General features: G+C 46.2%; 1 protein-coding gene across 2 annotated transcripts in view; it reads left to right on the forward strand.

The window, feature by feature from the left end:
* Positions 1 to 200: 200 nt before the first annotated feature.
* Positions 201 to 13,953, forward strand: part of RAB37 (RAB37, member RAS oncogene family) — a gene marked incomplete at its 5' end in the record, with an annotated part of 47,886 nt that continues 34,133 nt past the window's right edge. Inside the window, one exon of one of the 2 annotated variants that reach the window (XM_081029421.1) lies at positions 201 to 635. In XM_081029421.1, coding sequence (XP_080885547.1) covers positions 564 to 635 — 72 coding nt within the window. The remainder of the gene's footprint in view (positions 636 to 13,953) is intronic. The other variant, XM_081029419.1, reaches the window with a different exon arrangement.

Genomic DNA, 13,953 nt, shown 5'->3' on the forward strand with positions numbered 1-13,953 from the left:
GCAGAATTTTGCAAAGTATTTCAGAGACTTCAGGGACCCCTAAAGCCCATCATCGATCAACCTCAGGCTTGAAACTGCTGTTTGTCTCCTACATACTGAAGGGAACTGTCCAGGGAGAAACGAGAAGCGGTGCCAGCGCCGCAGGACTTCGCCTCTACACACGCGGGAGGAGAGCTGTTCTACGTTGTACGTTGTGTGACGGAAAACCAGGGACCGTGAGCGCCCGGGGCCGCAACGCCCTGAGAACGCAGCCAGGTCGCGGGGCCTCCGGTGACCGGCAGAGCTGAATGGGACACGAATGAACCACTGTCGGGCTAGACTGAAATCCTGCGTCCCTCCCAGCATCCTTGAGTCACGAGACGGGACTCAGAACTCTGCTGTCGCTGTCCCTGGTGCTGAAACGCCGCGCCCGCTGCGGGAGCTGTCCAGTGCTGACCTCGGGTGCGGCGCGCCCGGCGGGGCTCAGCCCCGCGCCTGCCGCCCCCGCAGAGCCAGGACCGCGCTGCTGGGAGCGCTGACGCAGAACGCCGGGACAACGGGAAGCAGCGAGCTCCGAGCCCGGCATGGACCTGCAGAGATTCGACTCCTACCAGGGAGGCGCCGGCCCTGAGTTCATTGACCACGTCCTGTATAAGGTAAGAATCTCCTCCAGTCCTCCGCCCCCTTCCCAATTCTGGGAGGGGACACCGTCCGTCACTGGCAGTTCGCTTCCTTCCCCTGACGTGGCTTCGGGACTTAAAAAGAAGCGAGTCCATATCTGTTCGCCTGGGGAACTCTTTCTGTTTGATCCTGTTTGGGGCTCAACACAGAGATGCGTGAGCGCTTGGGGAGGGGCCGCCGCCAGAGGCTCAGATTGTCAGGAGCTTCGTTCATGTACTTAAATCACCTGTGTCCCGTTCTCATTCCCCCCCTACTGCCTCTCGTCCGTGTGAATGCCTGTGTCGCCCTGTGGGAGGCTGTGTCTGTCCTCCCATCCAAGCTCCAACCCCATGAGGTCTGGTAGTTGTGGTCAGACCTGAATTCCTGGCCAAGCGAGCTAAAATTAGACACGGCAATGCTCTGCAGCAGAAATAAACTGTTGTTTTCCCATGAGGCTCCCTTGTGACTCCAGAAAGCTGCCCTCCAGCCTTGACTCACTCACAGCCTCCTGAAAGTGTTTGCTTATTTCAAAGTTCTCACTTTTAATCCAAAATCCGTTGCTTTGAAAGAATCAGAACCTAATATTTGCCATAAGAAGTCATCATGGCTCCTCATCCCTTTCTCTGCCCTTTTTATTTAGCCCTCCTATTTTCTCCTTTGCTAATATCAGTTTATTTGTTCGTCCCCTGAGAGGCTGTGCATTGTGTTATACTTGGAGGTTTGGGTTTTGTTTGTTAATCAAAATATCACTCTGAAAACTCCATGAATGCAAACTTTGAAATAATTGGTTTACCCTTCTCCCGTATTACACAGTTTATATTTGAGAAAACTGAAGTCCAGAGAAGCAAAGTGACTTGTTCAAGAAAATAAAGTAGAAAATGGCAGAGTTAGTACTAAAAGCCAGGAATTATGACTCCAAGTCTAATATTCTTTTCTCTACGCAAGTGTGGTCCATAGACCAGCAGCAGAAGCATTACCTGGGAACTTGTTAGAAATGTGAAATCTCAGGCTCCACCCCAGATCTGCTGCACCTGAATCTGCTTTTTAACAAGATCCCTAGGAAATAAATATGCACGTTAAAGTTTCAGATGCACAGCCCTGTGTCCTGTTGGTTATTTCTGACACAAATGAAGGAAAATTGACTATTGGAGGAAGCAGGCCTGTAGATTTGAAGAGTCCATGTGACTTTTCCAGGTCTCTGAACCCCTAGGTTATAGAGAGGAGAAAATTTTGTAACAACTACTCCAGTCTGGAAATTTTAAAACCGCTAGTATTAAATGTGTGTTTTTTGAGGTTGTGAATCTAGCCTCAGTAGAAAGTACATGCAAGAAAAAGGAACATAATTACAAATCAATTACAAAAGCATCCTGGTGACTAGATATATGGGCTTCTCCAAGTTTAAACCATCGTATAAAGATAGAAATATTTCTTACGGAAGATTTAAGATTTGGAGGTCAAAGTTTTCAAACTATTGAACAAGTGTGGTCTTTCCCACTTCAGTTACCAACACGTGAAATGTAGGATGTGGCCCCTGAGACCTTTCACTTCCTTTGGGTTTATTGACCACCGAATTGTGGGGGAGCTTGTTCCTACAAGTTCTACTGTAGTTGAAGACAAGTATCTACTTACTGCTAATACATGCTTGGTCTTTTCAGCTTGGTTGTGAGGCTGCTGAGAGCAGAAGCTGGCTTAAAACTTTTGTGGTACCCAAGAGAGCGACATATGTGTTTACAAAGTTTTCCTTCCCATTTAATGCTGATTGCCTCCTCCTAATATTATTTTATTATTGCGCATCACTTTTTATTGTGATCCACTTAAAATTTATTAGTAAATGGCCAGGGAATCAATATATTTGTCTCATTTTTAAGTTTGCTATATATCAGGGAATTCCTGCCGATTCACTCGAACACATGGGCCATGAGATGCAGGCTTCCCTCTAAGATTAGTTGCTAAGAAAAAGGATTTTTTCAAGTAAATTTTTTATTGAAGTACAACAAATGCAAGAAAAGCCCCAATCATATATGTACACCCTGATGGATTCACAAAGTGAGAACCACTGTGCAACCACTACCAATATAAAAAGATAGAACCTGGCCACCTTCCCAGAAACCGTCCACACACTCTCCCCCTTCCACTCCCCAGAAGTTCCCATTATGGAGTGTGTGTGGGGGGGTATGATTTAGCATCTTGAAAGTGAAGTCAGTTTTTACGTCAGATAATCCTAGAAATTTGCCAGGGAAGGGAATTGTTGTGTGGTGGAAAGAAACCCCAGGCTTGCAATCAGGCAGACCTTGATGTGACTTTGAACATCTGGGAGACTTACTTTATTTATCTCTAAAATAGGAATAATAATACCTGGCTCATTGTTTTTTGAGTGAAGATGTTGGATAATATAATATTATTTATTTGTTGGTTTGCTCTCTGGCATATAGGAAGCATTTAAAAATGGTGGTTGTCATTAGAGCACACATCTTGGGCTCCAGAGCAGCTTCAATAAGTATCTCGTTGGGTCTCACCTAAACTGATGAAGCTTGTTAAGAAAGAGCAGTAGCTGCATACACAGAAACACACACACACACTCACACACACTTCATAGGCACGGCCACAGAGGATTAAGCTCGCACACCCTCCTATTCAAAAACCATGACATCTGTGGAAACATCCCAACCCTGATTTCACAATTTGAATATTTCTTTTCTCTGGGAGGTGAGCTATGAAGTGCAATGGAACCTCTTGTGAAAATTCAGTTATATGAAAAACATTTGCCAAATCTCATCAGCCTTGGATAGCACTTGCTTCTTAGCTAGTCCCAAGAGTGGGAAGCTGACCCAAATGAGCCTGAGTATATCTTAGAATATTTCTGGAGGGTGAGCTGGAAGCTGGGAACTGCTGGGAAATACAGAGTTCATCCATCACGTGCTTGGAGTTTTTCAATAGTGTTGCTGTTGTGCTCACGAATTTGAATGTTTTATGCAACTAAATCATTGAAAACGTGTGAACAACCTTGCTGCTCTTTCCCTCAGCGATCTCCCAGCCTTGTCTTGCTACCTGCACAGTCTTGAGGGCCATTAAGGGCAGTGATGTGAGTTAGAGGCTCAGAAACAGCCCTTGGGTGGGGTTCTTGCTATGCCAGGGTCTGGCTGTGAGCTCTGGGAACATGAAGCACAGAGAGGGGGCAGTTTTTGCCCCAGAGGCTAGTGAATCAGGACAAAGGGACTTCAGTTCAAGAGCTTAATTTCAAATTCACCATCGCCAGTGCTCTGATGAACACCCATATGCCAATCTTGTTCCAAGAGGGCCGAGCCATTACTGAGCCATTACTGAGTCAGTCTCCTCCATAGCATCTCAGAAAGACCGGCAACCAGGGGGCAGAGAGATGTGCACTGTCCATCCACTCCTCCAGGATGTGGTCCTTGTTTGAAAAGATGGAATTATTGGGGAGATGAGGACCCAAGGTCTCTGTCCTACAAGCAACTTCCATTCTCTCTGACGCAGCTCTCACACCTCTTCTAGGTGAGAAAGGCAAGCAGCTCGTCTCTAGTATCTTCTTCCTCCTGTGTGTCTGTCCTTCACTTCCCTCTGCTCATCTTGTGATTTTTATGTCCCTCACAAGTCCACGTGATTCATCTCGTCCTTCAGCAACCATGCAGCGAGCATTTCCAAAGTGTAGGAAACTATGCTGGGCATTATAGAGAACACACACACACACATACACACACTCACACACACGAAACAAACACACAAAAACACTGGCTTCCACCTTCAATGAGCTCCTGGCCCATAAGACACACAAATTGCTATAATACTGTGTGAGGTCTCAGAAGTGCCCTAGAGAAAGCACAAGAAGATACAGTGAAATAACCGAGGAAGAAATGGTCACTTCTGACCTCAATTTGAGGCTAGATCCTTTCTCTCCCATGGCCTCTGATGAAGAGTAAATAGATGAGACAGAGTTCCACACACTAGCCAGCTGCCCTCCCCCTCAGGGCCATCACCCACTGATCCTAGTAAAGCCTCTGGATTTAACGTTTTTCTTCCCTACCAGAAAATTGTACCAGGGGAAAACAAATCAACCAGCAAAGGTGCATATGCGCTATTCTGTCTTCCTCTACTATTCTTTATTCTTCAAAAAATGCTTCCTGTGCTTTGGTTGTTGTTTTTTCAATTAAACAGTGTTAATGGAACACAAATTTGTGCTCAAAAAAAACCAATTCCACAGGAAATCCAAACCCTATAGATAAAGAGATTTGACTTTCAAAGTGAGCCTGTCATACCTCAGGCAGTAAGTGGTTTGTTTTTTAAAGAAAAAAGTACATAAAATCAAAATGACAGCACCAGCTCCACTTCTTGCCAGATTTCCATCCTCAGCTCAGGAACAAACAAGAAGCCAAGAGTGTTTCCAATAGCTTGTTTTCCTCTCTTGCTCGCTCTGGAGACTTTCTGATAAACAAATGAAGTGTGAGTTACCTCACTGATGACTGCTGACTTGTGGGTCCCGCCCAGGTCCCAAGACAGGCAGCTGTCTTGGGGAGTGGTGCTGGCTGGGTCTTTTCAAAAACCTTAGCAGGAAATGATGGTGACTCAGTCCAACATCTCAGTCGTTTTCCAAACTCTTCAGGCTTAAGGAAGGCATTTTTCCCTCTAACTTAAAGTCCCTGGGACATTTCGTGAGAAAATATCTAAAACTCACTAGTGTTGGTGTGCTAATGTTTCCTCCCGTAAGCTGTTCTGGGGAAGGGCTCTGACTTCCTTCATTTTCAGGGCAGGAAACCCAACCTTATTGGAAATAAACAGCCAGAGGTGAGCACCAGCCTGGGGAATTGTTGAACGGACATTTGAAGTGGCTCTAAATTTATCCCAGCATGCTCCTTGCTTCCATCCTCCCTTCTCAGGCAAGGGAAGCTGTCCCTGGAGACTCCAATTGAGAATGGAGTTTGTAGCTGCTTTGCTAATTTACAGAGCACTCAGGCAATGCCCTTCCCCAGCTGGGAGCAACCCTGGACCATCCTCCCACCTGCCAACCAGAGGAGGTTTTCTGGGGCCAAAGAACAGAGCTCCACGCCAGCAGGAAACAACAGATCTGGAAATCTTAACCCCTCACTGACTGCACCACTCAAAGCCTCCCCAGACTTCACCTTGTTCCTGAAAGTTGCGAGGTCCTAAGTGGTTCAGTGAAAATAATATACTGTTGAAATGAGCAGAGCTCAAGAATTCCCCTGGCGAGTGATTCCTATTTCCCTGACCTTGATGCCAAAGTCTGCTCCCTCACTCTGACTTGCATTTCTGCTCTGTAGGGACAGCTTTTACCCATCAATGTGGAGATGTCATTTAACCATTTGTGCTGCTACAAGTACCACTGCTATGCTTTTAGAGGTCTTGAACCAGTTATGTTAAAGCTCATATTTCCTCTTGCTTTCCACTCCTCTGCCCCTGCTGCCGTTAACACACACACACACACACACACACACACACACACACACACACGCACACCTCCTTTCACAAGGTACAGGCAGGGCCAGTGATGACGTGTTTTTGTTCTCTGTCCTTCCTTGTCTTTTGTTGTTATGGGCCTTTTAAAGGCAAAGCAAACTTTCCCCGCCTCCTGCTCCTCTCTCCACCGTTTGAATTTTGTATCCTCACCACTCCCCAGCCACGCCACTTATTAAAAAGCAGATCTGTCCTGTATCAGAGCAATGCCCCCAGGGGACGGTCACCCAGCTTCTTCAAGCCCCTCCCAACCACACACTGAGAAGCCCTTACCCTTTGGAAAGGAATAAAACTGCTGTGCAGACCCAGGTCAGACCAGGCAGGGCTCCCCCTCCCCCTCCAGACCCTCAGGTACCTCCTCCCTCAGTGGGAGGGCAGTCCAAAACCTTCATCTTTTTTTTAAGTTTAAATATATTTGGTATACGATATTATATGAGTTTCAGGAGTACAATGTGGTGATCAGAGCGTTGTGCTAAGTGAAATAAGTCAGACAGAGAAAGACAAACCTTCGTCTTTATCCAGATTCTTCCTCCTCTTCCAGTCCAAAACAACCTCCTCAGGTTTTGTTGGGTTACAAACTGAGAAATATTAAAATCATCTCTACACTGTAATCTAGAGGGAGCCAGTGAGACCAATAATTGCTCATAATAAATGATAAAAATAAACCCATGGTTCTTGTGTGGAGCATTTTGCAGTTTACAAAAAAAACTTGAATATGGGCTGTGATACTTTATACTTACCACATGATTTTTCCAGTGGATGTTGTTATTAATTCCATATTATAAAATGGGAAACAGAGGCCAGATGGAAAAAAAATAGTTACTTGCTCAAGGTCACAGTAGGTAGGTACTGTGGGAATTCAAATAATCGTGGCAGACTCTCATATGGCACTTACGTGCCAGGCTCTGTGCTAAGCACTTACATCGTCCAATCCTACGGCAACGCTATTTTAATCTCATTTTACAAATGAGTCAACTGAGGCACAGAGCCATTAAGAAATCTGCCTGTGGCCACGCAGAGCTACTAAGTGGTAGAGCCCAGAGGCAAATCCCAGCAAGCTGGACGTGCGAAGGCATAGAGTCAGGAGAGGACAAAGGGCTTTGCTGAGCGGGTCACAGGTCGTCATTACGTAGTCCAGTGTGTGGCCCCAGCTCTGCAGGATCAAAGGCCTAGATTTGCTCACTCCCTCAAGAGTGGATCCATTTCCCCAGGCAGGCCCGTGTTAAACTCACAAGACTGGAGCAATGCCCTGCATGCCAAGCCACATGATAATCAGGGGATTGTTTGCTAAGCATGACAGAAAAACGAGACTTGGAGGGTTTAGATGTTGAATGAAATCAGGCTGACATTGGCCAGCTACACTGTAAGGACGGCCTCAATCTACAACTCCTATAGTCCCTTCTACCCCCGGGCCCTCTCCACCCGGACCTCTGCTTCCTTCCACTTCCTCCCTCCACGGTGACCCAGGTTGGGTAGGCTTCTATTCTCTCCAGATCTCCCGTCGCCTTCACTCCTTCAGGAACCATTTGCCCTTGAGCTTGAGAATGTTTTGAACTTGACCTGGTTATGGGGAGGGAGGACAGACGGGGAGGGGTGCTTCCTCTTCGGGAGCCCCCGTCAGTCACACCCAGAGTTGTCCGCTCACATCTCTGCCTCCATGTCGCTCAGTGCCTGTGTCAGGTCCTTAGGGATTTGGGTTTCAGAGGAGAGAACCATGAAAAAGAAAAAAGGGTGATGGGAACCTTACAACCCACCACCGGCTCACCCCACATGCCCTGCTTGAAATCAGACATTTCTGGTAGTGAAGCGATTCTACCTGAAAACTTCTGCTGGGTGCCAGGTATTCCTGAGCACTCAGGAACAGGACCCATGCCCAATCCCCAAGGAGCTGAGTCTGGCAGGCTGGGTGGGTCAGTGAGCTGGCACAGAAAGATGACTCCGGCCACAAAGACTTCAGCCCAATATGACGCATGGAAGACTTCTTAGAAGTCAGGAACCTCCTATCTCACATGGTGGGAAGAGGGCCCTTGGGGACCAGGTCCAATGCTGGCAGCTCTGTCCAGCTGCCATGTTCTAGGTCCTGACTCAGTGACCTCAGAAGGGCTGCAAAATCCACAGATCCAGGAGGAGGCCCCAGCTCTGAAGGTCAGAATGGCTCTGGGCTCCCAAAGAAGGGATCCCTTCAAGTCCATGTCCAAGAAAGGAAGGTGTTCCCCAGTGCACTGCTGAGAAGTGCCCAGAGCAAAGATCCATGGTCCAAGATTGGCAGTCAGATACAGAGAAGGAAAGCTGGCACCTCCCTCCCTGAACACCTCCAAAGACCTGAGCCAAAAAACATCCACACTCAAAAACACCAGGGACCTGACCTCTTGGGATGACAGGTTGGCACACAAAGAGAAGCTTGGGAAAGACAGAGGTGAAGGGTCGGGTGAGCCCTGTGCTATGCCCTCCCGGACCCTCCCTCCCCCGTGCCTGAAGAGCCAGGTCTCCTCCAGACACCAGTCAGCACCACAGACACATGAGAAGGCCGCAGAGAAGCCCCTGACCCCCGCCTGCCTGTTCCATCACCTGCCCTGTCTGCCACCTGCTCTGCCACCACGTGCCCTACTCACTGATGTTCTTAGCGGAGGAGGTAGCTCATTAGCGAAACAGAAGAACTGGACTTGGGGTGTCCAAAAAACTGGGCTTTGGTCCTGGGTCTGCCATTAGCCAATTGTGCTTCCTTGGTCGTTCCATTCAAACAACGCTTTAGAGTTTGCAGAGCACTTGCGCGTACGTTGTCTCATTTGATTTCCACAGCCCTGAGATAAGCAGCACAGGTACTGGTTATTGCCAGTAAAAGGGGAGCCCTTGTGGTCAGGGCCTTTTGGATTGTGGGTGACAAAACCCAACTGAAACCATCTGAAGCAGAAAAGAGTGGAAGAGAGTAGTTTCCAAGGGAAACGGAGGTGGTGTTGGCATAGGCTAGTCACGCAACCACAACAGGTGTCCCCAAGGTAATGCCGGGGGAGGCTACTCATTAAAGATTTAATGAGAAGTGACTGAAAAAGAAATAAACTGAACTTACCACTCTCTCAACTTATCACTAAGTTGGTTGTGTGCCACACGTGGTGTTATTTAAGACTAAATAAACAGACTTAAGTTATTAATAACCAGACTTAAGAAATGAGATGATGTCACCCTACAACACGATTGGCTTATTGGGGCCGTGGAGCCAGACTTCACCCTTTGGGCGACAGTAGACTTTGTTGTGGAGGAAATAGATGTCCCGATTTTCAGTCATCCAGGTTCATGTGGGGGGAGGGGACGAGGACACAGGAAGTGAGGCTCAGGCCAGAATAAGGGGAAGCTCTTCCTCCTCATTTTGGGACTAGGGTCAGTTGGTGAAGACGACTGGATTTTTCCAGTGAGGGTAGGGCATGAGGGGCCATGGAGGCAGACGAGAAGTGAGACAGACGCCTGCCAGACAAGGCCAGCTTCCTGTGTGTGCAACCTGGGCAGTCAAACACGGCCCCCCAATGAAAGGGCCTCGTGATTGGTTTAATATTCTGCTGTTGCCATCTTAATAATTTTTATACACAGACCTCCACAAATTCTAGTGCAGCCCTAGGGACAATCTCAGCCTGGCCCAGGACAAACACTGAAACAGAGTCAGTACCAGTGGAAGACACTTATTCACAATACAGATTCAAGACTCTGCCTCCAGAGCGGCTCAGATGCCTCTGGGAAGGAGGCCTGATGTAGTGAGTCACTGTTAACTGGGTCTCAGGAGCAGAAGAGCCGAGCAACGTCATCCCCTGGGGATTTGCCTCCATCAGAAGCCAACTGCAGGATAACAGCCCCAGGAAAGCAAGCCAAGATTTACTGACACCAGGACCGCTCGGGGCAGAATCTGCTTCACTTTACCTCCACCTTCTCTCACATCTTTTTTCACATCTCGTTGTATTTTAAGATAAAATACCTTACCTCTCTCCTGGTTCTTCCTTCACTTGCCAACTGCCAGACAGCAAGGTGTTACAGTGGGGTTTAGTCCTTCTGCTTTTGTGGGTTATTATTAATCTTGCAAAGGCTGTGTGAAATTTTGAAATGAGCACATTGCCTGAATGTTGCAACTCCTTCCAGTGCTTTCTGAGTGACAAACCAATCACCAGATCCTTAAAGAACATGAGGCACGATTGGGCATTGGCATGTGGGTTTGAGGGGGGAGAAAAACAATATTAAAATAAGAAGAGCTGCATAGTCTAGTCAATTTAGTGCCAGCTCATCTGATGATTTTACTAATTAACATGACGGCAAACAGAGAGAGCTCAGGGCTGTGATGGACCCCTAGAACATATCCCTCCAAGTAAGGAAAAAAAGCATAATGAGCTGTGTGGCTCCAGTCGTATTTGTAATGTGCCATTTCTTTGGTAGGGTAACCCGTACATGGGAGTTTGTTTCATTATCTTTTTAACATACGTACACATTATATACATATATGGTACACATCAAATTTTTTGTAACTTAAAATGAAAAATGAATAAGCGAATAAATGATAGGATTGGGGTTATGGACTTGTGATATAGAAGGTGGGAAGGTGATGGGAAGAGATGTGGAAGGCGTCAGAAACTCCCCAGGATGGAATTTTTATTCTAGGACCTGTAGTGAAAGCAAGAGAAGACTTTCCTCCACTCCGCTAAGAGTAGATTTTCTGCCACACAAGGGTTCAGAATGTCTCTTCTCTATTTCGGACCCTTAGGAATAGTCTTACCCCTTCTTTAACTCTGAACCTGTCCCCAGAGGTCCCTTCAGCAAAACCAGTGAGTCAGCCACCCTTCCTTGATGCAAGCACCCCATGCCCTCAGGACAGGGCCATGTGACTTTGAGATCTCAGGGAACTACGCTGGGGAAGGGCTTGTGCTGGGCAAGGGGAATTTGCGTGATTGCAGGGGACCCTTTCCCACTGCATTTGGACCACAGGCCCTCATGAGTGACAACGTGAGTCAGTGTCCAGACGCATATAATTACTAGAGGCCTTTCAGGGGGCGCTAGACTATACTAGCTGGGGTGTAGTGGAGAGAATCCATTTTCTAGAGAACAGTGTGAACAAAATCAATGGCTGCCAATCCTTACTCTATATGTGACTGTCCATCCTTGACTCAGTATCAATCAGTTTGCAGGAGCTTGTGCACACACAACATAAATCCATATTGGCATAAAGTTACCAATTGTCCTTTCTTGGGAAATACTGCCTACTACTCTAGGCAGTATTTCCCAAGACTTGGGGTCCTCAAATGTCCTTTCTTTTATGAAATTATGGTCCTAACAGATGGTTTAGCAGACACTTTCTTCACTGATCCCTCTCTTAAGCAACTTACTAAATCAACCACCAGCCTTTAGTCTCCTGGTGAAACATACTGACTTTCTGTCTGTGGCAATGGGTAGATTCTTCTCTTGAAGACCCACTCACTTCTGCTCTCACCCTCTGAGGTACATATTCAGCCAGAGTTGACTCTGTTTGGGCCCAAACTTGTTTAGGCTGGTTATACATGTTAATTATAATTATGTAATTTCATTAATTCACCCATAAACTAATCAATTAAGGTTATAAACACAAAGGACATTGATGTGTGAAATAAGAGCGTGAACAAAAAAGAACTGTTCTTTCTGCAGAAACTAAATTAAATGCTTTGGAAAGACTCGAGAAAAGCATATCATTTTAAAAAATACTGTCGAATTAGGAATGAGGGAGAACTATAAAATATTCAGAGTAAAAACACAAAAATGAAAAAGGGTTTCGCAATCAGATTGCTTCATAAGTGTCTGGAGTGTCTGGCTTCATGTTAGAGAAACTGAAACTGGAATTCCAGCGCCATGCGACATGAGTGTGTAGTTTATGCAGAAAAGGCCGTGGGACCCTTCTTTCCTCAGACCCACAAGCAAAGAAAAGGCTTCGGTGACATCAAAAATACTAGCAAATCACTACGCAGTTAGCAGTTAGATATTCTGAGTCAAAATAAAGCATTTAGAGAAAGAATGTATCTTTTTCATGATTCCCTGATTTAACCAACTTTTTCAATGAACCCATGTCAATTCAAATTACATTGGATAAGAATGCACCTCCTACTTGGTAAAATAAAAGGCTGACCTTATGTATCAATCCCTCCCGATCTAAAAAATTGTTGATACATGAAATGAAATCAACTGATCCCAGCAGTTTGGCTCTTCCACAGCTAAGCGGCTATGAACTCTATTTTTAAGGTGTCAGGCAACAGTAGCATTTAGCCTCACTTCAGTCTGACATTTCTCTTAATCATGTATTTTGGAGGTTACAAGCCCAGTATGCTTTCCTCCCTCAGCTAACTCTCAAAAAGACTCCATCTTCTAAAGGCCAGTAATAGACAACTAGTTCTCAAAAGGTGACTGTCCAAACCCTACAATTTTTATAAAGTAGAATGTTTAAATATTAATAATTCAAAAGCCAGAGGAGGGAAACCCCAGCAACTTTAGAGAAGCTGTAGATAATTAGGCACTCAATCAGAGCTGAGTGGTGAAATATCATGGAGTTTGTCAACACAATGTGCTTTCCTGAAAATCATACAGCAAAATGGTAAATGCCAGCCTCACGTAGCCCAGAGGAATCATATCTGAACTTTCGCTTCTTTTGCAACAAAGGTGCTAGTCTAGCACCCAAAATCTGCCTTAGCAAAGAATTTATGGAACAGCCGGATACGGCTGAGACAACACGAAGATACCAATCTGTAAAGGCACAACTTCCTTTCAAACCTCTGGCATATATTTGCCTCACTCCTCCCAGCCCTGACCACTTCCCTGGCACTCTCTAAACTCTATTTCAGGCTTGAACAAACTGGGCTGGCTTCGAGGTAGATTCCTGCCGTCATGACCCAACACCTAATGAACCCGAATACCTCCCCTGAGGACCACCAGTCGGAAATCTTCTCTGTCCGCCTATACAATGGACTGGACAGGTTTCACAAATGTCATGGGCTAGTCAACTCCATTTCTGAGGTCATGAAAAGGTCCCTTTTCAGACAGCCACCAATCCAGGTGACTGGAATTCTGGATTAAAACATTATAGCCAGTGATATACCTGGTAAACACCTGTTTTAAAGCTTGAATAAAGCAATTAAAAGTGCTAGTCTCCCTGTGTTTCTCGATTTAGGTCAGAAGTTTCACGGCTGTAATCTTCATTAGTATCTGATTACCAGAAAAGATGAATTCCTTAGTATCCAACATGACTATGTACTTAGAGATTCTGTTTGGTGCTGGCTGCTTAAAAACTCAGCAATGAAACCACTTTGTACGCAGTCGTTAAAATGGCACAATGATTCCCTGGCCCAAGGCTTTCTATTCTGACTTTTACATTTCTACTCACTCAACTTTTGCTCTGCTCTGAGCTTTTCCATTTAAAGATCTCTCTGTTGGTACTTCTTGTTCTGTAAATCTTCAAACAGCCTGGGTCAAACAGTCTCACTCTGACCCAACCAGCATAAATGACCGGCCCAACAATATTTAAGCTTGTTTGGGTTCTGCAAATTCCCCAGGATTGTAAAGCTCTTGAGATTCTAGGGAATTATTCAGGGAGTGGGAGCAGAAGCAAAGAGCGGCACATGCTGGAATGGCCATCCACCAAAACCACCACCCCCAGACACTTGCGGGGTCCATAGCTGTGAGAAATCTGAAAAGCCCCAGGACACACTGAAATCGGCCCACTAAACACTCCTACGGCCCCCATACCTGCTGGGACACTTGCCTGTGGCCCAGGCATAGCTCATTTCTTCCCAAGTCATGACTCCTTTCCCTGACACTTCACTCCAGGCCCCCTCC

This window comes from Rhinolophus hipposideros (genome assembly GCF_964194185.1).
Source record: "Rhinolophus hipposideros genome assembly, chromosome: 20".
NCBI classification, from domain to species: Eukaryota; Metazoa; Chordata; class Mammalia; order Chiroptera; family Rhinolophidae; genus Rhinolophus; species Rhinolophus hipposideros.